This window comes from Falco punctatus (assembly GCF_963210335.1).
Source record: "Falco punctatus genome assembly, chromosome: 13".
NCBI classification, from domain to species: Eukaryota; Metazoa; Chordata; class Aves; order Falconiformes; family Falconidae; genus Falco; species Falco punctatus.
The window spans coordinates 27,132,492-27,160,216 of record NC_137593.1 but is presented as its reverse complement, the minus strand read 5'-3'; the positions used below and the strand labels follow the sequence as shown (position 1 = coordinate 27,160,216).

The following is a 27,725-nucleotide window of genomic DNA, read 5'->3' as shown; positions in this document are numbered from 1 at the left end:
AGATCATTTGAAGAAGACTATGACACAGATGAAGTCTTATCTCCCCCTGAAACTGGAGACAAGTCAGACAAACTAGTTTTCTCAGATAGAGATGTGGAAGACATTTAGTCAATATCTTTCAAACTGGATAGCATTCAGTCCCAAGACACTTAGGGATTTTTCTTAAATCCATCATTGGAGCAATGTGCTTTATTTTGTACACTGTAACTTGAGAACCCTTTTTCTCTTCCTGTATAATTGCAATATGGTAATTTCTATAAAAAGGCTTTTTACAATGTGTTATCATGCACGCTCATTAAAAATGGTGATTGCACCTTGTTTCATTTATATATAAATTCTGTTATGTCCCTAGATGTGCAATAAATGCCAGCATCTAACGATTAACTGTAACAACTGCATGCAACATCCACAGTGCTCATTTCTCAGTTCAGCCCTGTGCCATTCTGTCCCCTTGACTTTATACCAGGAGTGACAAAAGAGCTGCCAAATTAACTTAAACGTATGTCTAGAAATCTTTTAAAACACAAGTCACAATGAAGGTTTTTTTGGGGTATTTTTTTTCTTTGCTTACCTTCCTGGAACCCAAGGCAGCATGCCTGCCCGTGGGGAGGGTGCAGTGCCCTGTTGTGCTGTAAACCACCGGCTCTTACAATTGACACTAGACGTATTTTACTTGTGTGAATCTGTGGATGGTTAAAGCACTACCTGGTGTAATGTTTCTCTAAGAATTAGAGACATAGTTAATATTTCTACATATTCTCCTCTGCATAAGAGGATCTTCCTTAGGCTAGTGATTTGTTTCTGTAGAAGTACTTGCTAGCATATTTACAAAGAAACCCACCATACGCTGTTTGGCTGATGTGTTGGAATTGCTGTGTCTTGTGTGCGCTGGTTCCGTCCATTCCTTGGGTTCTTCTCCTTTCTTGTGTCGCCAACCTGTAGCCTTCTCCAAGAGACTAGGCTGAGATAACAAAGAAAAAACCCCAACCCTAACCTAGTGTGCTAAAATTTCTGTTACCAGAGGGATCCTTTAACCGGTAAAGGAATTGGTCTGCAATATTGCCAAACATTTCTCTTCCACCCATGAAGCGGGCCCCAGTCTCAGAGAGGAGATGCTGTGACTAATGAATTCTTGCTTTAAGTGCAAAATTAAACTGACTTTCCCTGTGGAATCACAACTGGTGTCTCTAGCAGGAGCAGACACTGCTGCTGGAGCTGCTGCTCCTCGCTTCAGCATCCTCTTACCCATCCTCAGTTTTAGCCGTCATAGATACACAAGTGGAGCTGGTACCTCCTCCAGCCTGGGACAGCTTTCAGCTCCTGTATTTTATTTCAGCTATCATAGTTGTGGCCAAATATGTAATGCTGGGTTTGTGTACACTATGTTTCTTCCTACCTCGCTGTAAGAACACCAGACCGTGCCTCCTCCAGGCGTCCCTGCCAGCACAGCCGGGAGCTGCCGGCGCCAGGGCCATGTCTCCGGGCAGGCACCTCCTTGCCTGCACTGAAGGCAGAACCCGTCCAGTTGACCCGTGTATTCACACACACCCCATTAGCCGGAGGCATTTTGCACGTACAGAGCCTGGCACATGGAACATAACCAAATAAGTAACCAGCTGGTCACTACAGATTCAGCTTTTCCAGGAGCCCTTGAAGCGCAGCGCCTGCCTCTCCCTGCCCGGGTAGGACATGCTGCTGCCTTGCTGGGGTTAGTAACTCTCCTCGGGATCAAAATCTAAGAGAGGGAGTTTTCAGCTGTACCGGGCTCGGGGATCCATTTTATATTTCTTGAACAAAGCTGCTGTTTTATCCAGATGCATGCACACACACACACAGCGGGGATCCTGGAATCGGTATCTGGGAAACTTCTGGATGCCCAGGTTATTAGCAGAGGCTCTGCAAGATAACTTCCATTCCGTAAGAAAAGACGTAAGCGGGGAGCACTAACGGAACGAGGATAATGCAGCAAACACTCAGGAGCGGCTCTGCTGGACACCGGGGTGTTTGAGTCTCATCTCCATCATCAGTGTGACCTCGAGGGGAAAGCTTTCCTGGAGGCTATTCCACAAAGGCCCGAATGCAGAAGAAACAAGGAAATGACTGCAGGAATGAACACAGGATGGAAGTCACACAGCTGCTAGTTGTAACCAGCTGCGCCCGCTTGTCACCAGCAAGCACCCAGGCAAAGCCGCCCACCGCTTCACTGTCGGGGGCCCCAGTGGCCTTTTCCTTTGATAAGATTTTACATCTCTCCAAAGACAAAGATTCCTCAAAGGAACAAGAAGAACCTGACCCCATTCTAGGCTGAAACCGAACCCTTGTGTTACTCCAGCATTGCTTTTACCTCCGTAAGCAGCAGTACTGGAACGTCCAGTTTGCCAGTTCCATCAAGCCTCATTCCAGAATAACTTAGTGATTGTCTCCAGGGCTTTAACCGTGGGCAGCCCTTGTGCCTCAAGGAGAAGCAGCTCTCCTAGTGCTGTACAGAACAGTACAATAATTCAGGTTGGAAGAGACCCACATAGGTCTCTGCTCCATCTCCTTGCTCAAAGACAGGCCAGCTTCAAAGTCAGAGCAAGCTTCTCAGGAACTGATGCAGCCGAGTTTTGAAAAATCTCTATAGAGATGGCGATTCTGCCGCCTCTCTCTGTGTTACACGTCCTCCTCCTCCTCCCGGTGGGAATTCAGAGCCACATCCTTTTCCGGGAATGATGTATATTCCTGGGAATGCACAATTTCTTTTTCACACAAGGAGGGAGTTAGATGAAGGGCTGGAGGACTTGCCTGTTGAGCAAGCAACACCCTGTCCTGAAGCACAGATGGGTGCTGGGGTGCAGACACAGCCCGTGATGGGCTGCAAGAGCTGCTGCTGCAGCAGCCCTTGGTGCATCTCTCTTTTGGTTTGCATTTCTGTTCTTGCTAGCTCATACCTTGAGCCTACTCCTGCTCTTCCTGCGTGCTTTGCTCACCCACCGCTTCAGGATCTTTCATCCTTCTCCTCAAACGCCTTTTGCAGAGAGGCTTTAATTTGACCCATCCAGTTCAGACTTCCATCTCACACCACACCAGTCTGCCTAAACTGGCGCCTTGCTTTTTGAAGAAGTCAGTATCCTGAGCCTGGTAAAAATTACCGATTCCCTTTTGAAGGTTTGGCTTCAATAAACTGAGACAGGAGCTCGCAGCTGCTCTGCTGAGCCCTTTGGCCCCCGAACCCAAGGCCCTCTCTGCTACAGAGGTTCACCACTGCTACGGCAAAGCAGAGCGGTTCCAAACCCAAACATGCTTTCTAGTAGGTCACCACAACAAAGAAAAAAACCCCCAATTTACAGCAGATGATTTGCCTTACATGTGAATGTAAGGATGAGCTACAGAAACAACCGCTAGCATGGCATCCGTGCAAAACTTGCAGTAATCTGTATTACTTACTCTAGGAGTAGAAATCCTCTCACTAACACATTTGAAAATAACCATAATTCAGCAGCCGCAGATGAACGGGTAACAGGGGTGTCCTACACCCCGTTAGTGACTGCCCTGCCCACAGCTCCTCTGGGTGGGAGGTGAAGCTGCAGCCTAGAGGCAAGGAAAATTTGGGAACTCGTGTCCCGCTTGGCTTTTCTTTCTGGGATAGTCGAAGTGTAAGACAAGGATGTTTGTGCATACAAACCCCAGGAGCTGGTCAGCTGTGCACCCCCCCAGCTCCAGAGGTCAGCAAGCTCGCTACAAGGGAGCGCCCCAGGACTTGCTCACAGGAACCATGAGAGCCCACCTCGCCCTGGCTCTGCCTGCCCTCTCCCGCTGGCAGCGCCACTTCAGGTGTGACATACCTTCGGAGACAGATCATGCATTTTTCATTGTAAATCCAGCTCAGACGGAGGTCTGTTATGAGCTGGATTCCTTTTTCCTTATGAGTAGTCAGGAAAGTGATTAAAATTCACTTGTGCATGATAAAAAAAAAGCACCTGCGTTTATTTGTTCTCTCTAGTCTGCTCTTGTCTAGCAAAATTAAGGTCTGTGTCCTTATAAAACGCTCGCTTTTTATTTCTATATTCACAAATACTCTCTCTCTGCAGTACTAAGACTGGAGATACGGCTTGACACAAGCACATGCAATTACTGCTGGCAGGGTACTACCATGATTGTAGGTTTTTTCCTTCCTCTTGCAAAGCCTCGGCAGTAACGGCTGCTGCTGGCTCCCAGCAGAGGCAGGTGGCAGCGGCGGCGATTCCAGGTACCTGCAGGAACCTGCTGAACACCGTCCTGTGCTCCCGGAGTGAAGGGTTTAAGCGTGAGGACTCAAGATGCTCTAACCAAGGTCTTGTGCTTAGTTTCTGAAACAAAACATGCCTGCAAGACAAAGGAAAAAAAAAAAAAAAAAAACAAACAAAAAAAACCACAGAGGTCACCCAAGTATTGTTTCAGCGGTATGTATTTCTGGAGTACGATGTTTCTAAATCGCAGTATTTTGGGTCTATGCAGTCAAAAATGAACCTTAACAAAGAGCATGAGCTGCTGTAAGAAAAACATGTAAACAGCGCTTACCCTTTTGTCCTGAGCTGTTCTCTGTATCACTGGGTGATGGGTTTAGAAACTGAGTAATTAAGAATAAAGGTTCTCATACTTTGTAAAAGTAGCTTGGAGACATTTTGTGCTGGCATGGTTTGATCCTTGTATTTCTACTTTGTATTTTCTTCATTTTTGGCAAATAAAGGACTTCTGAATTTTAAAAGCAAAACCTGTCTCATAGTGGTGGGGTAGAGTGTTACTGCTTGCTTCATCTCCAGCCGCTGCCCCGGAATCGCGTTCCCTGCTGCTGCTGAGCTTGCACCACTCAATGGTTCCCTGTCAGCAAGCCTGGCACAGCCAAAATTCCAGCCTTTCTTCTCAAAAACCCTGCAGCAAAGCACTCCGACCACTTACCTTCCTCACATCTTCACCCTTAACAGGGAGCACTGCCCCTGTGCTGACTCACCTGAATGCCAAGCTCCCACATTTTAACCTGTCCTGAAAAGATAGATACCTCCTGGATCTTCTACGGAGAAGGGAAAAAAAAAAAAAGAAAAAAAAAAAAAGGAAAAGTAATGCATTTTCTGATTTCATTATATGCAAATGCTCAAGCAGAATCACTGCATTCTCGTCTTCCTTCATCCGGGAGCCTGAGGGGTCAGCATTCCCTTGCGTGCCTAAATCTGTCTATAGCACGGCCACTTTTTGGTGGGGACTTTGGATTTTTTTGGAAAATATCAGAGGCACTTCAATTTGAAATGTTAAATAGGACCAAAGAAGATGGCTTGCAACAGTATCATTACTACTTTATATAGTATTATATATACCTTTCAGAGTGAATTTTGTCAGCCATGCTGCATACCTGGAATGATTCTGACATGTAAAACTGTCCTTTTCTTATCATTTCACATCTCAGACAGTTAGTTAGCAATCAAAAGGGTTGTTATAATTTGTATAAAAATTCAATACATAAAAAATTGTCTGGGGGCGTGTGCTTCTTGCATATGATAAAAAGATGCTTTTATTCTGGATCACACCAGACTTGGCACGATTCATGCGCCACATCTGTATGATCTTTTTCTTGCAAGTCTATCAGAGTTTCATCGACCAAGCAGCTCCTTGCCGTGCCGGCGGGACCTGCCCTGGGAAGCAGGCTTTTCTGGTTGGATTTTCTGGTTGGCTGCTGCATTGCCACTCCACAGGATTTTTCTGATAGTACAAGATTTGATGGTGCTTACAGGGGGGCGGCCTCCAAGGTGTAAGGATGACACCCATGGAAGCAGCTGTGCCAGACGACACCCGTTAGCTGCCGCCTCAGTCTGTGATGATGTTTTAAAACTCATACGCACGTACAAGAACATCTGCAGGGGGTTCAGCGGGAGCAGAAGAGTCTGTGGTGATCCCGCTTGTCCACAGGCACCGCGCCACGGGGCGAGTCAAGGCGGAGAGCGAGAACATCACCTGCATGAATGAGCTGCTAGGTGAGCAGCACGAACAACGCAATCCAAGTGTTCACTGCCAGTTTTGTTCCCCTGCCCCTCCTCCCTCCAGGATTTAATCCCAACCAGTGATTTCACTGATGTGCAATACATGGAAAGAGCCTTTCCACTCAAAATGAAAGTTTAGGTGTTTTCTCTTTCTCGAAGGAGCATCTTCCACACGTTCAGATCTGGATGGCCAAAAGCACCAGAGTCTGTACCGCTACACATGACCACAAGTCCACCCCTTCCAGAAGGAGCCCCTGCTCTTTCCATCTTTGCAACATGTTTTCAGGCAGGAAGAATCCCACAGCAGAACGCTGGGTGAACTGTTGCTTTGTCTTTCTGATGCAGCTCTACAAATTACAGGGTTTTAATAAATTTTGGAAGTCCATCACCATCTTCAAGAGGACCGGGAAGAAAGGTCGCAATACCACATGCTTCCTCTATGGAAAGAAGTCCCCAAGCAGCTTTGCCTGTGCTGCCGCTGAGGACGGTTCCCCAAGTCCGCAGCACGGCAGGAGGGGCTCCCGCGGCCGCTCCCCATGAGCGATTCCCCGTGGCTGCCCACGCTGGGCAGCCGGGAGCTGGTCCTGGCTGTGGGCCGCCTCGGACCCAGTTTTCACTCAGCTCCTGACCACAACCAGCGCGGGAAAGTCCCGGACCAGTGCGCTGCTCGTACTGCTATAAAACAGAAACTAAGGCTCCTCAAACTAGAACCACTGCACTTGTTTTCAGCAACATTATGATCCTTTCCATTGCTCAGCTTATTCAAGAACAACTAGCCAGGAGGTGAAGAAAACCAAACCAAGCCAACCCTAATTTAAACAATTACAGAATTAGTCATCAACGGACTAAGTAGTATTTAGACAGTAAGTTTGACATATGCCACACTGATGCCCTTAGCAGTTGCAAAATAGAATTAGAAAACTAACATTTATTAAATCAATTTGAATTTTAATATACATTTCAAGAACGTGGCAGCATAAAAGGAAATGTTTTAGAAACAACCTGAATCTACCATATGCAATTTTACATTAACGATCAGGTCTCTCCTGTTGACGGTTCCAAAACACACTTGACCTGAATTCTCCAACTTCTGGTACCATATTTAATGCAGCAGTGAGATAGTAAAGATTCCAAGTACTCCCACATTTCTGGACCAAAGGTACTATGTATTTAATTTAATGAAAGTCCTAATAAATGTACCATCAACAATCTCAGCAAAACTTAACAGCTCTGCAAAAGCATTCAGAAACAACCCATGCTGTGCAGTTTACTCCCCTTAAGTCAGACTCTGGTTTGGCTACTTTTCTTACACGTAGTGGACTAATAAACAGATTTACATTAGTAGGTTACTATCAAACCACCAAATCAGAAAATGGTAGGATCCTTCTGGGTCAACACAAAAATCACATACAAGTTTAACTAAATACATTTTAATAGGACATCATTAAATCTCATGAGGGCTAAAAACCACAGATCTTAGGTACTTGGGTTGGCAAATAAAGACAAGAATACTAAGAAGCATTTTCCACCATTTACTCATTATCAAAAATATTTTTCAACTCTTCTTGCAAAACAAAAACAAAAAAGTACAGACTGGACACATACATCACATTTTTCTTCCTATGGCTTTAACCCCCCACCCTACCCACCCCACAAAAAAGACGGGGGGAGAAACAAACCAAAACCAACAAAAAGATCTGACCACATTCACAGAAAATGACACCATGGTACACTACAAAACAAAAGGAGGTGTCATTTGTGTCCAAAGATTTTTGCTTATTTCTTAGGTGAGGAACCATCATTGTACATGCTTTGTGCTAAATCAAAATACACCTAACGCCGGGTTGGAAAGCACTGCGGGGTCACTGGGTGAATAAGAGGAGAGATGGAAGCAGTAAAGTAACTCAAAAAAATTCACATACTATTTAACATGCTGTTGAAACAGGAATTGCCTTTTAAATTAGAAGGTAATGGTTTGTGTTCTAGTCAGCCCATGTTTCATTTGTGCTGTATCATTCAAAGAGGAGAAATTTCTGCTTTCACAAAGTAATCTGACTTTTTTTAGGCTGCCAATGAAGCCCTAAATGCAAGACACAATTATTCCGCTTGTACTCTTATTTAGGGATTACACCGAAATAAACCATTTCTGCATAAAGCTGAATTCCTACGAAGGCGCTTTCATTTTAACACTTTCTGAGGTAAGCCCTTTGACAACTTTGGGGTTTTTTTTTTTCCATTTTAGAGCCTTTCAGCCCAGGTTGAAAAGCACTGACCTTCGAAAGCTATTTTCAACATATTAGCAAAAACTGAGATAGATTCTGGGTGAAGCGAGTTACATAGCTTATTCTGCCTATCAAACATCCAAAGCATGTGACCCCAGAGCGCACCAAGCCCTCGGTCCCAGCTGGAAGATGCCCGTCAGTGAAGAACTGCCCTCACGGGGGGTGGGTCCCAGGCCTGCGGTGGCACAGACTCAACAAACAAACAGCTGGTAGCTGCTGGGGAGGTCTCCATGTATCCCAGGCACTGACTGGCAGCGGCCTTGGGGGAATCAGCCAAGGAGTCTTCCCATAACCCATAACCATTCCCCCGCCACCCCCTACCTTTTCTAGAAGGAACAACAGTGAAATCGGCAGGAACTCCCCCCCCCCCCCCCCAAAAAAAAAAAAAAAAAGTTGGAGGGAGGAGAGAATGGTGTTAATAAAACTTGAGGCTTCTTTGCATACAAGTAATTTTCTCACCCCAGCCAAAATAACTCAGTAACATGCCACACAAAGGGAGCGGGCACAGAGGGCATAACTGAGCAGGAACACGACCTGTGGAATTGTCAAGGAAAAAAAAAAAAAAAAAAAAAAAGAATGAAATTGTTAATGTGGATGATGCACCCGAGTCAGCTGTTCACACCTAACCAACTGATCATCCTGACCCTTGCTGGGGACTGAGCTGCTTTTTGGGCTATCAGCTTTCTCAATATATTTACTAATCTTTTTTTTTTTTTTTTAAACTGTTCCATAGCATAGATTACTAATTCTCACCATCGGAGATTACTTACCCTTTTCAGAGTGCCTTCTCCAGCTCGATGCTGCATTTCCTACAGGAAATTTTAGGTTATTTTCTAGCAACGGTGACTGTAACTAATCGATAATTATTTTTCTACACCAGGATGTAGCACAGTTTAGATGGACTAACTAGATACCACTTTTCTACATTTAAGCAGAAGCTTTGACTGAGCACAAAGCATGATGAGGTACAATGAGGTTAACATACTCCTTGCCAAAGATCTTGTGATAAAATCATTTACATCAGCAATTGATCTCAAACTATGAGGTGCTGTAAGAACTAAAAACAGTTTTAGGGTAACTCCTCCATTATCTGCAACTATTTCCCAGACACTAATACACATAACATAGCAATGAAAAACACTTGATACAAGTGATCTAAACGCAGGAGCTCCAGCAAGTTAAACAGAACCATAGCTGCCTTAGAACTGTAGCAGTTCCCCTACTGACGGCAGGGAAAAGAAAGAAAGACTCAACAGTCGTATCTCATGTCTATAGCTTCATCCAAACTTTTATCATCGTGTGTACTGGCAGCTAAAAACGTAGTTACTGGTGACCCTGTCACATTGATTACACTGGTGCTTGTGCTGGCATTGCGCACCGCAATGCTTGTCACATTAATGCCCAAAGTAAGCCTAGTCTGCTCCAAGGCCTTTTCTGGCACTGCAAATGCCTCCAGCTTCTTCTCCCCATTAGCCATGTATGAGTTTTGGCAGCCACGGCATATGCAGTCAAGGCAGGCTTTGCGGTTAGAATAGCAAGGGCAGCGTTGGCCACGGCATGTAAGAACACTTGGATTTTGGGTGGCACGACCACATTTACACCCTTTCTTTTCTTGTGGCTTTTTATACACAGTTTTTGTTGGGCTTCCTGGCATAACATTACTGCTAGGAACTTTCTCCTTTGCTTTCTCTTTTGTTTTCAGCACCCCTGGTTTGGCTTTCGGGTGAGATTTCTTAGGGGCATGTTCTAAATTCTTTTTCATGCTTTTGTTAGACAGGAGCACAGTTTTACTTATTTTGGGAGTAGTGCCTCCATTAGGTACAGTTGCAATAGGCTGCAAAGACATTTTGTTTTCCTGTTTCACTGTTACAGGAGCCGATGCCCCCAGTGTTGGGCCACAGATGATGCTGGAAATGGGTAGAGGTTGCACCTTCTCGCTGTCGCTTTCTGATCGAGATCGCTTTCTGTTTAATTTAACTACCTTAGGCGTCGCCGCTGTACAGGAGATTCCGTGAGGAGAAGCATCTGTGGACATGAAAATGTTATGGCTAAGAGGTGGGGGAGAAAGCTGCAGGAAAGGGCCATTAGTCATGTTTGCTTCCAAGGTGGGCTGCAAATTAGAATCACAGACTTCAGTATTTGAAACGGTCTCTAAGCTCCGGAGAACCTCCTCGACGCTAAGGAGAAGCGAGCCACCTGGTTTTATATCTTCACTGAAACTGCAGATGTCAATGCCTGTCGTACACAAGTCACTAGTAGAAACTGTGTCACACACAGGCTGCAAGCTGCTAGAGAGATCTTCAGTTTTTATATACTCTCCAGTGCTGCAGACATCGATCGTGTTTGCGTGTTCAGGAGAAGGAATATTCACTCCAAGTTTATCTACTGAAAGCCCATTACAATTGGGCAACCCGTTGATAACAGAACCTCTAAGATCAATGTTGTGTGTGCTTTCAGGGATTGATGTAAAACTAGCTGGAGGATCAGTTGTGAGTTCTGAGGTTGAAGGTACTGGGGAATGTGTCAAACACAAAGCCAAGGCTGTATCAGAAGATTTTTCTGTCTCTTCATGGAGTGGTGATCCATCTTTAAGCAAAGCCAAAAGATCTGCAGAACAATCAACTGCCTGGATAATATCTCGTGCCAGTGGAGTCTGCGTTATGTATTCGCAGAGTTTCTTATAGCAGTTCACTAAGATGCTTAGTTGCTTATTCTCCTCAAACTGTTCATAGTCCTTGCACCAGCTACATGACGGTTTCATCATCATCTTCTTGCCTTTACAAGTTTTGCAGACATAATGCTGACATGTGGAGTTGGTAGGAGCAATAGGGTCTTGTAGCAAATTTCCTAAGGAAAAAAGAAAGAGAAAGATTATGATGGACTCAAGGAAGGTTTGCAGGATAGTACGGAACGATATTTCTTTTTTGTACTATCAGAAACATTGCCTGAAAAAGTTCAGCAAGTCACCAGAAAACTGACATCTAAACAACAGCCTATAAAAATTTTCACAGCTGCTTTATCTAGTTTTAATACAACGTTAAAAAACACTTAGAAGAAAACCACCACACCATAACATGTTGTGCTGCTGCAGCCTTTAGAAACACTCTCAACTAACACACTACCAATCCCCTCGTCCCCCCTCAGCAGTTTCTCTCATTGGAACTTACAAAACACACAAGATTTCTATGAATTTACCAGAAGTGCAACAACAAACTCCCATGAAGAGCTACTGCCGAGATCTTAATGACATTGGTGAAAACAAATGGCAACAGAGCAGAGGGAAACTCTAAAAGGAATGTAAAAAAGATGAAATATCAACCCCAAAAGCAAAGAAGACACAGCAGACTTTGTTTTACTTTTCATTTAGCTGGGACTAAAAATACAGCCCAGCTTTGTGACAGTCAATGCCATGAAAAAAGCACCAAGTTTTTAACTTTGCAAGCAACAAGAACAGTTAAATGGATCCCATTAACTCTTGTAAACACCAAATAAATCCCCCTAGTAATATATTTTAATAAAAGGGGGGGGGGGGGGGGGGGGGGAAGAAAATACTGTATTGCTCCTTAATAGATCACTCTTGTGCCAAATCAGAAGGTGCAACAAGGCGACTATTAACATTACCTGGGAAGCGCTGAGTCCTGGTTTTCCAATTCAAGGACACAAATCAGTGAAATAAAACTTAAAATAGTGGTACCGTCATAGTCACGATGCTTAAATACTTTAAAATGTCAACAACAGCTCATGTTCTGGGCTGGAGCAAAGAAGTCAGAAGAAAGGATTTTCTCTGACATCTTACTGTTAAGAATAAAAAAAACTAATAAAAATCAGCTGCGGAAGGAATCAACACACCTGACAGCACCGTTTCAGACACCCAGTACTGACAGTATGCAAGGTTTTGTCTCCAGATCTCTGAAACTGTAAAAAACTGCAAGAATGTTTCTGGTTTTCCTTAAGAACAAACCAAATAACACGTAAGGATAAAAGGATGAAAGAACAGATGTAACTAAAATTCTGTATAGAAATACTCCAACTAGCAACTATAGCCAGAAAATGACAGTATTGCTTTGCTACTTCTAGCCAGCTCTAGGCCAGAGAGATACTCTAACACCTAAATTAAATTCCAGAGTACCTATAGTCACCTGCTGCAAAAGGTTTGCCCTCCTCTCCCTGCAACAGACTTTCAGCTTTGATCAGACCCTTCTCCGCACAAAAAGCCTTGCTGAGTGCATTACAGCCATCAGAGAATTCTCACCCAGATTTTCCCAAAGTGAAAACATACTGCTACGAACAAACGAATAAAATTAAACAATTTGGGAAGAGAAAGCAAAGTGCATACATTAACACAGTCCAAGATTTTAAAAATGTTATCAGATATAAGGATATTTTCTCTCATCACTCACTTGCCAAGGAGATTTTAATCTAGCACTTTGAAGGGACATCATTAACTGGACCTAGCTGAGTTGATGGTCAGCTAAGGAATGAAACCCAACTTTCCTACCCTCTAGTACTTTAGCCGAGGATCCAAGCCCTCAGGGAGAAAAGCCAGACATACTGTACTAACCCTTGGCTGTAGCAGCCCTTCAAATTACAAACCTGAAACTCGTTCCTCACTCTGCAGCTTCTGCCAGTGTTCCACCCCCTTCCTAACCTAACCCTCCGTGCTCTCCACAAACGGCTTTTGAAAATTCAGCTTTTGTGTGCCTGTTTAAATAGGAAATTTGTATTTGCACAGTAATTCTCTGCAACTCTCCTGAATTCCGTCGGTGAGCAGACTATCTCATTTTCCCTTTGAAATCTGAATTCCCTGGTACCTCTTTGGGAAAGGGCTGCTCCAGCCTTCCACCTGAGCTGCCTCTCAGTAAAAGTGGCTTAATGTAAACTGGGTTTTGAGCAACAAATAACAAGAGGCAGTGCTGAAGTGATCGTTTCATAGTATTTTCTTCAGAAATGGAGAGAAAATACAATTGTTTAGAAAGCTGGGAGGTGGCATACTTCTACACAATGTCAAATGAGAGCTGTCGTTACAGGAGAAGCTGTAGAACAGAGGAAGGTTCAAAGCACAATTACAGCAACACCAGAAGGGAAATGCACTTCGCAATCAGAGCCCAGGTGTTCAACTTTTCTTTGCTGATCTAATGAGGAAGGGCTGACTTGAGGATAAGTGACTCCACAAGACCACCGTGAGAAGGCAGCAGCAAAACACTCTTCAAGATTTAAGGCCAACAGATGGAACATGAAGTCACACAATCCAAGCTGCAGTGGAATATTTTTTTTTTAAAGTTCCCTTTAAATGACATTAGATAAAGAGCAGTGCAGGCAGAGATGTCCACCATAGTCCTATGATTGAATTTGATTTTCTGAGAAGAGTCCCTAGCTCCCCCTGGGGAAAAACAAAAAGCAAGCTTGAAATCACATCAGCTAGTCTCATAAGTCACATCCTCCAGCAGAAAGAGTTCACAAACAACTGTCCGTCCCTTCTGGATCCTTGGAGTCTTTCCAGCAGGACAAGCAGAAAGCCCTGTCCTGGCCAATGCAGGAGGCAAACACCCCTAACGCTCGGTCGGTTAATGCTTTGAGACTTCAGAAGCCATCGCACAACTACACACACCCACAGCAAACCAAAACCAAAAACCAGAACCAAAAGCCCACCACCATTAATTCCCAATGAAACAAAGCTGTTGGGTGTGCTCCTCGTGCCATCTTTAGCCTCCTTTTGCTACTTAGGATGATAAATATGAGTTCTGATGATCAGTGCTTTACAGATTATGAAGCACTAAAATACTTCAGAGATGGAATCAAATAAACATTGTACCAAATTAACTTTTTTTTAGATTTTTTTTTAAAAAAGTCATCACCAACTGCACATTTTATTTCTCCCAAAATAATTTGGGCTGCAACTGTTGAATGGGTACAAATGCTAAAAAAGATACCGAAAAATTTGTATTTTCCTGAAGCTTTGAGGAAAAAAACAGACGGACAGACGAAACACTTCACATGCTCTCACTGAAGGGAAGAACAGAGCGAGTTCTACTCTCAGTAAATGCCAGGCAACCTACATGGGAGAGACATCAGAAATGCCTGAGCTGGGGGAATATTTTCAGCTTGAGCTCATCTCTCATTGAATATTCATTCTTCAGTCAAAGCTGCTCTCTCGTATGGATTCTGTGGCACCTATCACTCTCTTCAGCTTTAGTATTGTTAAGCTAAAAAAAGTCAACCATGAGATGCGAATTGACACAAAATTAAGTTTCCTTACTTTTAAAACTCAGGGGATGGTATCAAGTCAGTAACATGTCCCAGGAAGACAAGAGCAGAGCTGCTACCCAGAATCTGGAGGTACCTCTGGGACGTTCCAAACTGCTGGATGGTACAGGCTCCCCAGGCACAACGCTCCAATGCTCCTCTAATGCTACAAATTACAAGATCTTCCCAGATTAAGATTATGAACCACGAAAATAAAGCTGGGCAGGATTCAGAGATGTTTTCTAGCCCACCCTCAACCTCCTAAGAATAACCGTACTGAGTCAGACCACAGACCCATCTAGCCCAGCAGCCCATTCCAGTGGGGGCCAGAAGCAGATGCTTACAGCACAGAGTAAGAAATCGGAAAGCAAAATCTTAGTACTTACCCAGCTTTTAACCATTATGGGTTAACCATTTAACAGATGGGGTTTCCACGTACTCAGTAACCCTTCTCTCCTTAGGGTTGCCTCCTCTCCCCTTTAACTCTTTCAAATGTAACCACCGCGGGCTTTGACAAGGAGGGCCCTGGTCTGCCCTCCACTGTGCTGAGAATGAGCTTTTTGTTTCAAACATGACTCTTACTAGTTCCACTTGGCAATTTCTGGATCTTGCATTGGATGAGGCAAGTCAATCCCTGTCCCCCTCTTCCACACTGCTTGTGGTTTTACAGACATCTACCACGTAACCCTCCAAGTTGTCCCTTGTTCCAGACTGTACAGAAGTTGTTCCTTACATTGGATCACCGTTCTCCTAACTCTTCCACAGTGTGGGTGATTTTTTTTTAAAGATAGGGGGACCACAACTGCAACAACATAAGATACAGGTGAATTACAGCTTCATACACTGCCATAATAAACTTCTCCACTTTATTCTCTATTCCAGTGCTGATTTTTAGCGTTTGCTTTTCTTTTTTTGGTTGATTCTCAGCACTGAGCTGACATCCTCATAGAGTTTTCTACTGCGAGGCTGAGATCTCACTCTTGGCTGGCAGCCATCAGAGCTACCCCTTTCTATAAATTTACAAGTGTACATAGATCTGCAAGATATAAAAATGGCGGGCTCTGAGAAGTTAATATGTTTTGCATGTTTATAATTTAATATTTATCTAAGCTAAATTTAATTTGTCATTTTATGGCACAGTCATTCATCTCCATAAGATCTTGCCACAATTACTCAACGCAGGCTTTCATTTTTACTACCCTGAAGAGCTTGGTATTACTAAACTTTTGTCTCATCTCTTCTCACCCTCTTTTGCAAGGGGTGTATTAATATACCAAAAGCAAAATTAGATTCTTACCAAGCCTCCAATGACAGGCCTTCCCTTAACAACATCAGCTCTTAACTACCCTGCTTGCAGAAACGTTGACTAAACATCTACATTAATATGAGCACTTACAATTATGCAGAATATACAGAAGAAATACTTTTAATATATTATTTACAAAATATCACAGCTGTCCTGGAAAGGCTGCTACCAGGAGGGAGGTCATTGAAACCACAAGGAATACTTCCTATTGCGTTCCTTAATGAGCATTACTTCACAGCTGCAGGAAGAGGGGAAGCATCTGCAAATCATATCTCACAGACCAAAGGGAGGAGAAGAATTGGGAATCAAAGCAATTGTTAGGTGTACATATGCAGCAAATGTGCTCCAAATGGATGAAATTCACTCAGACAGACTTGAATTGAAACAGGCCACCTCCTTCCACTTTCATCTATCCTCAGCAAAGGCAGAAATATAATGCCCCAGAAAAGGGGCTAAACACACGTAACTACTTTAGCGCCCTTGCAAAAGCTACTGAAACATAACATACTGCCTTTTTCAACAACTTAAAAGTCCTAAGGATGTTGTTTATTATTTATTTATTACTAAATTAAATCTTGATGAAGTAAACTAGAAAAAATTACGTCCAATTTTTTTACAAGTATAAATAAATGTATCACCGGGGGTAATCTGCATTTGTCTGCCAAAACAGTCTTTAATCCTTGACTGCATTCGTGTCACCAGAAATCACCCTTGTTTCGTGGAGCGCAGGAAGCACGCGGAAAGCTCAGCAGCCCAGCCCTCTACTCCTTTCCCTCTCCACCTACTGAGGCGGTGTTATCTGCTACACAGTGCAAGTACGACTGGCATCTGTGAAGAAGGGGATAAGATGGAAAGAAGGAAGGTAAGAAGGCAGCTCACCTGCACCAGTTAACCTGTTAACATCGAATGTTACAACAACCATGACTTCATTTTTAAACCAAGATTACAAAAAGCTTCTGTGAACTTTGGATTAGTCAAACAGAAATTCTGCAGCTCTGTCAATCTAGCAAGTTTTAAAGAACAGGAACCTATAATCAGATGAGGCACACATATACTTCTGCATTACGCTTAAAATTGATATACAGCAAGCACATCAAAGTAATAACAGAAGCTGGAAATTTAGCAGTTGGACCGCTACACTTTCAGAATTTTCACTTAAGGATTAAACATTATCTGATCATTTCTACTAAAATAATTAGCAATAGGTAGCAAGCTCTAATAAACTGCTACATTCAAGCTTCAGAGTTAACCCCTCCTGAAGGATGGGAGCTAGCTCTCACCGGCTGGCGATGCCACTTGACAGGCTTTTTGGAGCTCTGCTATCCATCTACCAGCAGCTCAAGCACTTCAGCTGAAGCAGCCTCTGCAACTCCCTGCACTGCTCCCTCCTTCAACCCCACACAGCATCTCTGCATCTGACAAATTATCAGCTAGATCCCACTTTAGAATAATCTGACTGTAGCTGTATGAGGTTTCAAAGCAAAACATGCAAAAGAAAAATGCCATCATAAAAGCAGTAGCATTTTCAGAGTTTGGTAAAAAAAAAAAAAACTAAAAGCACTATTTGCAAAACTATTTGATGATAGACAGGCAGGCATATGATAAGTAGTGAAAAGGTCTGTTAACCATCTGCAGAAAAAATAAAACAAATGTGTAAGATCTGTTTTATATGGGTGACAGATCTGGATACTTACTAGAAATGAAGATAACTAAATACATTCAAAACCACAGAAACTTCAAGAGAGGTTTGCCAAGGACAAGACAACAGTGAAGGGGTGAAGTGCTCAGGGCCAGGCTGGATGGGGCTTGGAGCAGCACCCTGGGCTGGTGGAAGGTGTCCCTGCCCGTGGCAGGGGGGTGCAACTAGATGATCTTTAAGGTCCCTGCCAACACAAACCGTTCTGTCATTCTGTGGAAAGTCGCCTTCCACGGATCTCAAGCCCTACCACAAAGCCCTTCCAAGCCGTACACTCAAGAGGGTGGGTTGAGCCACGGTCTAGCTCACACATTTCACAAACACTGCACTGAAGTCGAGGCAGATTCACCAGATGGAGGTTTGTCCTACCCCTGCCCTGACAAACTGTCCCAGTTAGAAAAATGTTTGGCAACCGTTCTCATCATCCAGAAACCCGCCACATCACCTGGCTGAGGTGCTGCCTATCACCCAGATATCCCGCACCCACCTTCTGGCGTTCAGAAAATACATCAGCATCTGTAGCGGCCACGCTCTTGGTATAGAGGCAGGAAGACGCAAGATATTTGCAATGTTACTAGCCCAAAATTTTGAACCTGTTCTCTACAAAACACAAATTGTAACTAAGAGGAGTTCACAATGACACCACTATAAATGTACTTATCATTTAATGCTTTTTGTGAGACTTTTTGTAGACAGAAATAGTTTTATTCAGCCAAAAACTAGACTCAGAAAAAAACTGCCCAAGACTTTCAGCAGACAAACCTCTTTCAGCCCTGAAACAGTAAGTTTACCTGTAAACTAAATGATAGTATTTCTTCCTGAAAATACCACCTTGCTCTTAGATCACCACAACTACAACAAAAGTGCCACTAGAATTTGTCCAAAGACAAGCATTGACAGATTCCCCATCAGGTGAAATGGAAACGTGAGGGGACACACACTAAAAAAGCATTAAAAACATTTTTTTTTCAAAATTTTATCAGAGAAAACATTCTGTTGGCTGCTGAGTATTTCTCAGCATTCTCCATCAACAAACAACTATGAAAAATTAGCTACAGAAGTTATTACCCTCATACAGGGATGGTTGTGACTAAAGAAGCAATGATTGTATAACCCTTTGGAAAAAAAAAACTGCACTATTTTTGTCTGAACATCATGGGAACCCAAGTTAACCACGATAAGACTACAGTCAGACTATTTTTCTGCATTATCTGGAGAAATACAGTCAACCTCTTTACCTAAAGTTCAAGGAAAAACCCCAGAAATAGGACAACAAATTGCTTTTAAACTGTAGAAGGGACTGCTTTGTTCTCTGGCTCCACCCCTTGCATAATAAACAACAGAACATATTTATGTCAAAGTTATATTTCTGTTTGAAAGCCTTAGTGTTTACAACATCACTGACTGGAAAAATTCTAAATATATTTTTAACAAACTAGATGGGCTGAGTTCAAACTTTGTCGTGAACAGACTTTAAAAAGTTTTTTTAAAAATTCATCTTTTTCACCATCCAATGTAGAATTTTCATGTAATAATGTTTTCCAAAAGTCAACGTTGCTGTACTTTAAGAGGTTTTAAATACCAAAGTTAACATTTCTCCTATGGGTACAAGATTAATTTCACGTGTTTCCATGCACACACTTGTAAGAGTTAAAACATGCTTTGGAAGTTATAGATCAAGTTGATCACATTCTCTGAGCAAACAAAAAACTTGTGACAACTACTTCTTTCCCACCAAACAAAAATGCTTACACCATCACAATTAACCATGCAATCTTTAAGTAAACTGCTCTTCAAGGCCACTGGAGAAGGGGCAAGCCCTGTGCTATGGCTGCAAGGCTCAGAAGACAGAGAATAATAAATTACATCATCAAAGGACTTCAGAGTGACTTCCACCATAAGAGCAGGGAAATCCTTACTACCTGGAAAGCACAGTGCTCAAGAAAGGTTGTGATGTGCATTATTTCTCAAGTCATATACTAGATGCAAAGAATCTTTTCTGGCCTCACAAAGAACTCCCAACATAATATACAGCAACTGCTTACTCCATATTCAGTCAGCCTAATCTGTAAATCATAACATAGTAAGAAAACAAAACCAAAGAAACCTGTGTTTGAACACACTATGTCCATAGACCCAGACAACTAAGTTGTCACAATAAAGATGCCTCTTGGCAACACATTAACTTTTCTTTAAACACTCTGAAATGCTATCGGTTTAATCAGTATCTTCAGATGACCATCAGAACCTGTCCACCATCTCCCACTGCTTCAATGAGAAACACACCCTCATCTCAAATCGCATCAGAAGAGAATATTGCAATCTTCACTTTGCAACCTTCTTCTAAAGCTCGCTATCAGGCAGCTGGTACGGTGGAAACCACAGTTCTGCTCTTCCTACTCCTCAGTTTTGTTCTAAGACAGAAGAGTATTTTTAGTTTAGAAACCAATTTAAATTCAACTGGTGGAAATTTATGTTATCAAAATGTATGCAGTGTGATGCAGACAACCTTGAAAAAGCAATTCTCCCAGGATTTAAAAACAGGAAAGGGAAACAGTGAATTTAGGTAAGGAGATTTTAAGAGGAAGAGAAATCATTCACCATGGTCTTGGCTAAAAACTGGTGTATTCAAGAGCTGTGCAAGTGGATGTTTTATAGATAGCTGCCCATGCTGTTTATCTCCAAAACATGAAGAAAAAGAATACCAGCAGCAGAAGGTATTTGATAAGTCCCATTGTTCATGCTCCCCAATGGCTGTTTCAGAGACTCTGGTTATTTTGAACATTCTTCAGAAACTGAGAAGTATTTCAGCAACTATTCATGTAATTTTTTAAGGAGAAAATAACATGCTTTTTAAAACTACCAATATGTGATAGCTGGACAGTATTTTTCATCATTGAAACCAGAGGAAGTAAGAAAATGTAAATGAAAAAACACCTTAAAAAAGGCACTGATCCAGATCACTTTTCAAACATAAAAGGCAACTCTGATCTGGCAGCACAGACCATGAATCGGCCTTCACTCTCCTTAACCTAGCGAGAACGGGCAAGGAACCAGAGTTCTAGGCTAAACTTTTCCATCACAACGCTTAAATACGCTTTTTCACTTTAAAACTATAGATATCCAGGCTCACTTAGTCATGGCTCACATCCCAAACAGAAAATCCAGTACCTTGCACATAATTAAGTTTTATTAGTAGCGGGAATTTGTTTCTTCTGCCTTCTTCCATCTCTGTGACTAGAAATTGAATTTTCTAGAAAGTTTCAATCTATTTAGATGTCACTCAACGATCTTCTCTTCTCCAAAGGCCATGATGTAACTGCTGCATGCCTCAGACTTTCAGTACCACCAGTGGGAAAAAAAAAAAAAAGACTTTGCTTACTCCAGAGCCATAATTGCCTTGCACGCCACTTGCTTGTGGCGCTTCCCCCCTTAGATGCTTGTAGAACTTTTCGTAGGAAAGTTTACTGAAACTGTACAGGTCTAATCCACATGATTTCCCAATGACAACGTACAGCCTAAAGTAAGAAGCTCTACTTGGGATCCATAACACAGCCACCACGAAGAGCTAGAGACAAGGGGGCCAGAGGAGGTCACACCATGCACTGGCTTACGAGGGGCAGCAGTCAGAACTGCGGAAGCAATGGAGAATTAGCTCAGTGAGGGGCAAGGAAGAAGAGGAGGAGCCTTCAGAAGTCCAACAACACGGACAAGATGGCACAAAGATGGAAAATTTTATGCAACTCAATATACCACCAACTACGGAGAAATTTCAAACCTAGCTGGCAGAATGAGTTCCAAAAGACTCACCTTATAGTGACAGTATACATTTTCCAAAAGACAGGCTAATACTTTCACACAAAAGCAGGATGGAAATAGCACATCTACACTAATCTTTGTATAGGTAAACAAAAAGTCAACTCCTTTTTTATATTTTTGGTAACTCATGTTTGGGAGTTCCTTCCACCATGCTACTTTATCGTTTAGCCTTCAACCCTCCAACTAAAATCATACAAGTGCTATCTCAAAACACTTGACAAGGGCTGTGTAAGGTATGAGTCTGAACCGTCATGTTGTTTCTTTGTTCCTTCCCACCCCTTAATCTCCCTTAAACCCCATGTTGTCTCACATCCCTTTACTTAGATGACAGGATGTTTAGGGAAAGAACTATATTCTTATCCTGTATTTCTACAGCACAAGCTACAGTTGGGTTCCTGGCGGAATGTAAAGCGTTACACCCTAAAGCCAGGCAACCTTTCAAGGACTTGCACATTCTAAATTGGCAATAACAATCTTTCACACATCTTTTAAATATCTCTCTGAGGTTCCAGGACAAAGTTTTCCACTGATAAAAAGCTGAGCTGATCTAACTGGCAATCTCTCTCTTATAAGCATTTTAACCAAATTTCAAAAAAGGCTGTTAATGCTGAAAAGCCAACTGAACTTTTGAATGACTTGCAATAACCTACGTAGTATCTGGAACAGAGAAAAGCGCTTTTTAGGAAGATTTTTATCCCAATAGGCAGTACTTTTAGAACACAGACATGCGTTGCATAAATTCTACTAACTATTAGGTGTGGTATTAACACGCAATTCTGTAATAATCACTTCAGTCCAGAGACTGAAACTCAGATTTCACATCCTCAAAACACAAAAGGCACATAACTACTCCTGAGCATGCATTAGACAGAAGGTATTTTTAAGTTTTAAAAGCTCTAGGAAATACCATCTTATACATCCCCGTAAAAGGATGATGCATTACCTACAACACCATCTAGGAAACTATCACATGATCACACTTAAATCCTAGAAACATACACAGTGGCACCATCAACATAATTTAACCTTTACAACCCATTAGACAAGACAGAGACCTCAAATCCACCCAGAACAGATTTAGTTGACTTACAATGGCATATTGTGTTTACAATATGACTTTCTACTGATGGAACTTTGTGTGTGCCAGTTTGAATCTAAAATCAGAGCTTTAATTAGAATTTCATAATAACGTGGGTCCAAAATCTTCTGCCACACCTACTATGTGAGCTGGTTTAAAAGACTATCAGACCAAAAGAAAATTAGCTGCCTTATGGCTAGTGCATTGAGAAAACAGTGAAAGCACAATAATGTTAGTTGATTTATGTAGCTGTCACTGATTTCTTCTAAAAACAATTGTCTCAAATTAAAGGGGCAATCTTGACTGCGGAATTAATACCTACAGCATAACGAAGTATTACAGAAAGCATTCAGAGAGATTACATACTTAAGAAAGGCTGATGACATAAGGGGCACTAATTTGCGGAGTAATTTTCCCAAGGGAAGTCCTAGAAGTCCAACACTTGAGACTTTAACCAAGTGTAGGGGGTTTATGCGTTATTGATAATTCATGCACCGTTTCTCCAACAAAGCACGACTGTTAAACATTTACAGTGAAGACCGCATTCTACTAAGATCTGTGCAAGCAAAGACACGCAACTTTCCACATACACGAACCCCAACCCAACTGTTTGGATCTCATGGTCTAAACAGACAAACAGGGTAGAAAGAAGCGAGCGTCAGAAAAGCTTTTAAATATTTTCAAAGAACGTACACTGTAAAGTTTTGGGTGGTCATAGCACTCACTCTTGTGATCACAGTATCTCACAAACCAATCTTTATTTCAGCATTTAAACTCTACCTTTTAAAACACTGAAGCCAAAAAGGTTTTGACAGCTGGACAGGCTTCAAACAACCTTAAATATGCAGACAGTGTAACAGCTCTTAGCACTAAAACATACAAGAGAAAAGAAGTATTTTTAAAATATCATAGCAAGGCCAGGAGGCCAAAGAGAGAAAGAGGCACCAATATTCACCCATGACAGGAGTGGGAGAAAAGGAAAACAAAAGCAAACACGAAGGTCGATTTGCCTTTACCAGTCTGAGCTGAGGATTTATGAGTGCTGGTCAACACCAGAGCAGACAGTTTTGTAGTGGGCAGGACCACACTCCCATGACTAACTGCCTGCAGGTTCAAGACAGACACTTTACTAACTCTGCAGGGCAGAAACCGTATTTTACTGTATGGCTTTGCAAAGAGCCTGGTATTTACTGAGGCCTCGGTATGCTACCACGCTGCAAACAGGAGCCCAAGACACAGAGAGCTGATACGGGGGAACTGCTCACAAAGTATTTGAAACAAACAGCAGCTACAGCTATCTGAAAGCTAGCTGCTGCAGAAAAAAAAAATATATATAAGCCAAAACAATAACCTTAAAATTCAAATAAAATAAGGGGTGAAGAGAGAAAGTGGAACAATCAAGAAGTTGGTAAGGAGGAATATCCATGGAGGCACAAGTCAATAGAAGAAAACAAACTAAAAAGCGTGGTTTGCTCTACCAAACTGTGTGTGACAGAAAAGCCAAGCAAGAAAAGCTGAAGAGGAGGAATCTAGCTCAGGAATTTGGGCAGGGACAAATTAAAGATAGTTGAATTCAATAGCACAGAGTGTAAAAATAAGATTGCAAAAGGCCAAGAAGGGAAGAAGTCAAGGCAATGAGAACAAAGAACACATTTCAGAAGACCAGTCTCAAAGCAGAGTGGCCAGATAGCACAGTAGTTAGAAACATGTAGCCCCTATGTAAGTATCATTTTTTTTTAAATCAGAAAAATATTAGCATATTTTTAGGGAAAAGCAGCCTGCTGATTGACCAAAAGCAAGAAGGATTTATGGGAAAAAAAAGCAGTTAGGGATTGGAATGAGCAGGGCCCAAGGTAATAAGCAAGAGATCAAGCGCCAGAGGTGCATCAATATTGACATCAGGGTTACGTGGGGAAAAAAAAAACCTTCGACGAATTATTTCAGGAAATGACGATGCAGTGATCCTGGGAACAGGCTCCCTCTCTCCCCAGTACAAACAGATCTCTATTTTCTGACTTTAAGTGGGAGGAGCCAATAGCTACAGGATAGGAAGCATCCAACACTAGCTTAGCAGCCTCAACAGTTGAAATCCTGATCCTGTAAATAAATAAAATATTTTAACTCTATAAAGCCAAGCTTTCATGCTGACCAAGGCTCCAGAGGAAAGTTCAAGAAAGGCTGTCAGTTTATTCCAGAGCTTCCTACCAGGAACAGACACGTGCCCCCACTTCATCAGCACAGCAGAATGCAATTCCTTCCCAATGTTCCCTAGGCTGCAATACTGAAATTCCAGATGCCTGCCCTTGCCCACAAAACGCAGAATACTTTTTTTTTTTTTTTGGGGGGGGGTGGGGGTGGGGGGGGTGGAGTGGGGAAATCCTAGCAGACTTTCAGCCTATTTGCTTTTTGTGGTAATTATTTTTACAGAGCAATTATCTGCTACACACACAAATCCAAATATTGTTTCTGTGTGCTTCAAATTCCTGGTTTGCAATCTGAATTACTTTTTTGCTCTTTACATTGCGGGGGGGGGGGGGGGGGTTGGGGGGGGGGTGAAGGGAAAAGTTCTCCTTTCCCTGCCTCTATGCTCTGTATATTGTTTTGAGGATCTTTTACCACGCTTGCTCTTAGTCATCGCTTTTTAAAAGCAATTAACACCACCATAACAGGGTATTCCAATAACCACTAATAACTACCACAGCCTTCAGGAAATAAAGCGGGTGAGAAAGCGCCGCGTTTGGGGGAAAACGCGCTCTCCCAGCAATCCCACGGGATTATTTTCCGGCCGGGCTGCGGGGCTCGCCGCCCCCCGCCGCCCCCCCGAGCAGCGCGGGCCGCCCCGGCCGGGGGCGGTGAGCCCCGCCGCAGCCGCCCCCGCCCCGCCGGGCCGGGCCAGCCCGCCGCCCCAGCCGCCCGCCCACGTGGGCCCCACCGCCCCCCGGCGGCTCCGCGGCGGCGGGGGCTGCGCGGCGTGCGGCGGGGCGTGAGCCCGGCGGGGCGGGGGGGTGGCCGCCGTGGCGGGGCAGCGCGGCCCAGGGCCGGCCGCGGCGCCGTGCGGGGCGCCCCGGGGGGAGGCTCATTGTGCAGGGAACAAAAGAAAGATCCTCACCGCAAACGCAGCAGGAGAGGGACTGCCTGAAGTAGGGCAGGAGCTTGTTAATCTCGGTAAAGGACTGGGGATCCCCAGGGTCGTAGTTGAGCACCAGGCGGCTCGCTGAAACGTAGAGAGCAGTGGCATTCACCGGGTTCATCGCAGCCGCTCGCACGCCGCCGGCTCCGGGGTGAGAAGAAAGCGCGGCGCCGAGTCCGTGCCGGCCGAGGGGGCAGGTGGCCCCGGGGCGGGGGCAGGCCGGGTGTCACCTTGGTCCGGGGCCACCTGGAGCCGCGCGGCGGCGGCAGCGCGGAGGCCGCGGCGGCCCGGCGGGCCCTGTCAGAGGGGCCGCGCTGGCTCCTCCTCCGCCTCCAGCGGGGCCTCGCTCCCGAGCGGCGGCCTCGGCCCGCCCGCGGCCGCACAGCGCAGGGAGGCGGCGGCGCTACTCCAGGCTGCGGGCCATGCCGGGCCGCCCTCCCCCGGGCCCTGCTCCTCTCCGCGCGGGCGCTTCCTCGGCCGCGGCGGGCCGCGCCTCAGCGGCGGCCCGGCATGGCGGCGGCCGCAGGGAGGAACCGCGAAGCCAGCTCAGGGCGGCGGCGGGCCGGGCCGCGCTGCCCGATCCGGCGGCGGGGGAGGGAGGCGGATGCACCTGGGCCTCAGCGCGGCCGCATCACCGCGCCGCCGCCGCGGCCTCCTCCGCGGGGCCGGTGGCTCCTGGCTGCGCGGCCGCGGGGCGGGCGCCGCTCGCGGGGCAGGATCCGCCGCCCGATCCGCGCCGCAATGTCAATAGCAACCGTTAGATCCAACCGTCACTGCGGAGCCATCGCCGCTGCCGTCTAGCGCCCGGCACTGCGCATGCGCGCCCGGGCCGCTTCCCTCCCCGCAGCGGGGGCCCATCCCGCGGCGCGGGGCGGGGGGAGCGCAGCGCCCTCTAGCGGGGCCGGGGGCCGCCCTCGGCCTGGGCGCGGCGCCGCCTGAGGGGACCGAGGGGGGCGGGGGGGCGAGCGGTCGCCACGCCGGTGGCCTCGCCTCAGCGCAGCCGGCACGGCGGCCGGGCCGGCGCTGTCTCGCCGGGCGGGCGGGGTCGGTGGCCGGCGGCCGGCACCCCCCCCCCCCCCGCCTCGGCGGGTCGGGTGTCCCCCTCGCTTGGGGCCTCCGGGGCCGAGCGGCCGGGCGCGGGCTGCGCGCCCCTGTCATGGCGAGCGCCGCTTCCCTCCGGGGCCGCGCCCCGCCCGCGGCCATCCCGGGACCTGCGCCACGGCTGCCGGGCGCTCCGGTTCCGCCCGGGCCTCAGGGCCGCGACGCCCAGGCCCCCGGCCGCCCGGCACGGAGCGAGCCCGCTGTGCCTGCCCTCGGAGCGGGAGGGCTGCCGGGCCCGCCGAGGGCCGGGCCTCACAGGGGTTGGCCCAGGAGCCGCCTGTCCCTGGGTGCCGGCTGGCTGCCGCAGCGGGTACCGCTGCCCGCCCGCCCGCGGCTCTGCAGGCCGAGTGGGTCACAGGCCCTCCCGCTGCCCAGCCAGGGCTCCGCAGGCCGAATCGGTCACCTCCCGCTGCCCAGACAGGGCTCTGGAAAACCCAGCCTATAACAGGGCAGTGGATATCCACAGCCTTGGGTTAGGTACGACCAAGGTGTGGGCACAGGAGGGATTTTTTTTTTTTATCCTGGTGGGTTTTAGCTCACCGGGGACATACGGAAGGACCTTTTGCTGTTTCCACTGTAAGCACCGCTCAGGCCACTCACAGAATTGCGGGGTGGTTGGGGTCTGAAGGGACCTCTTGAGGTCATCTTGTCCAAGCCCCTGCTGAAGCAGGTTCCTCTAAAGCAGGTTCCACACACCTCCAGATCCTGTGCTGCAACACTGCCAGGGCCATCAAGGCAGCCCTCTCCCTGCTCCTCAGGCCTTTTGGGGAGCTGTCTGATAGAACCTCTCCCCTTTCCCACTTGTCCCCTCCCTGTGTTCACCTAGAGTTGTCCATGTTAAAATCAAGGAGTTCCACTTGTATATTTCTGTTCCTTGTTCTCTTTATGAATTCCCCCAGCGTTCCAGCCCAACTCAAAAGAAGCGTGCATACAAAATACAGGAATTTGGGTCTTGACTCCAAATACACATTTAGCACTTCTGATCCTCATCGAGCCGTACAGCTCATTCCCCACCAAACACTGTTTTCACACACCCCATGTACAACCCCTGTGTGCTCGGTGCATTTCCCATATTAACAG

The 27,725-nt window shown here is 45.3% G+C and overlaps 2 protein-coding genes across 5 annotated transcripts in view; one reads left to right on the top strand and one right to left on the bottom strand.

The window, feature by feature from the left end:
• PPP2R3A (protein phosphatase 2 regulatory subunit B''alpha) overlaps positions 1-8,854 on the top strand; it is a 65,484-nt gene extending 56,630 nt beyond the window's left edge. Inside the window, exon 15 of one of the 2 annotated variants that reach the window (XM_080409731.1) lies at positions 97-8,854. Coding sequence is in view for 1 of the 2 variants with exons in the window: in XM_080409734.1 (XP_080265860.1) it covers positions 3-108 (106 nt within the window). In the remaining variant the exon portion in view is untranslated. Of the gene's footprint in view, positions 1-2 lie in introns of both variants that reach the window. The other variant, XM_080409734.1, reaches the window with a different exon arrangement.
• On the bottom strand, positions 7,405-27,725 carry MSL2 (MSL complex subunit 2). Of its 3 annotated transcripts, none has more exons than XM_080409799.1 (2): positions 25,524-27,725; positions 7,405-11,119 (listed from the first exon to the last, which is right to left on the bottom strand). In XM_080409799.1, the coding sequence occupies exons 1-2, from the start codon at positions 25,663-25,665 to the stop codon at positions 9,522-9,524; spliced, it is 1,740 nt and encodes a 579-aa protein (XP_080265925.1). In that variant the 5' UTR covers positions 25,666-27,725; the 3' UTR covers positions 7,405-9,521. The 3 variants fall into 3 exon arrangements, with proteins under 3 accessions (XP_080265925.1, XP_080265926.1, XP_080265927.1); XM_080409800.1 differs by lacking the exon at positions 25,524-27,725 and adding an exon at positions 20,689-25,480; XM_080409801.1 differs by lacking the exon at positions 25,524-27,725 and adding an exon at positions 14,529-16,605.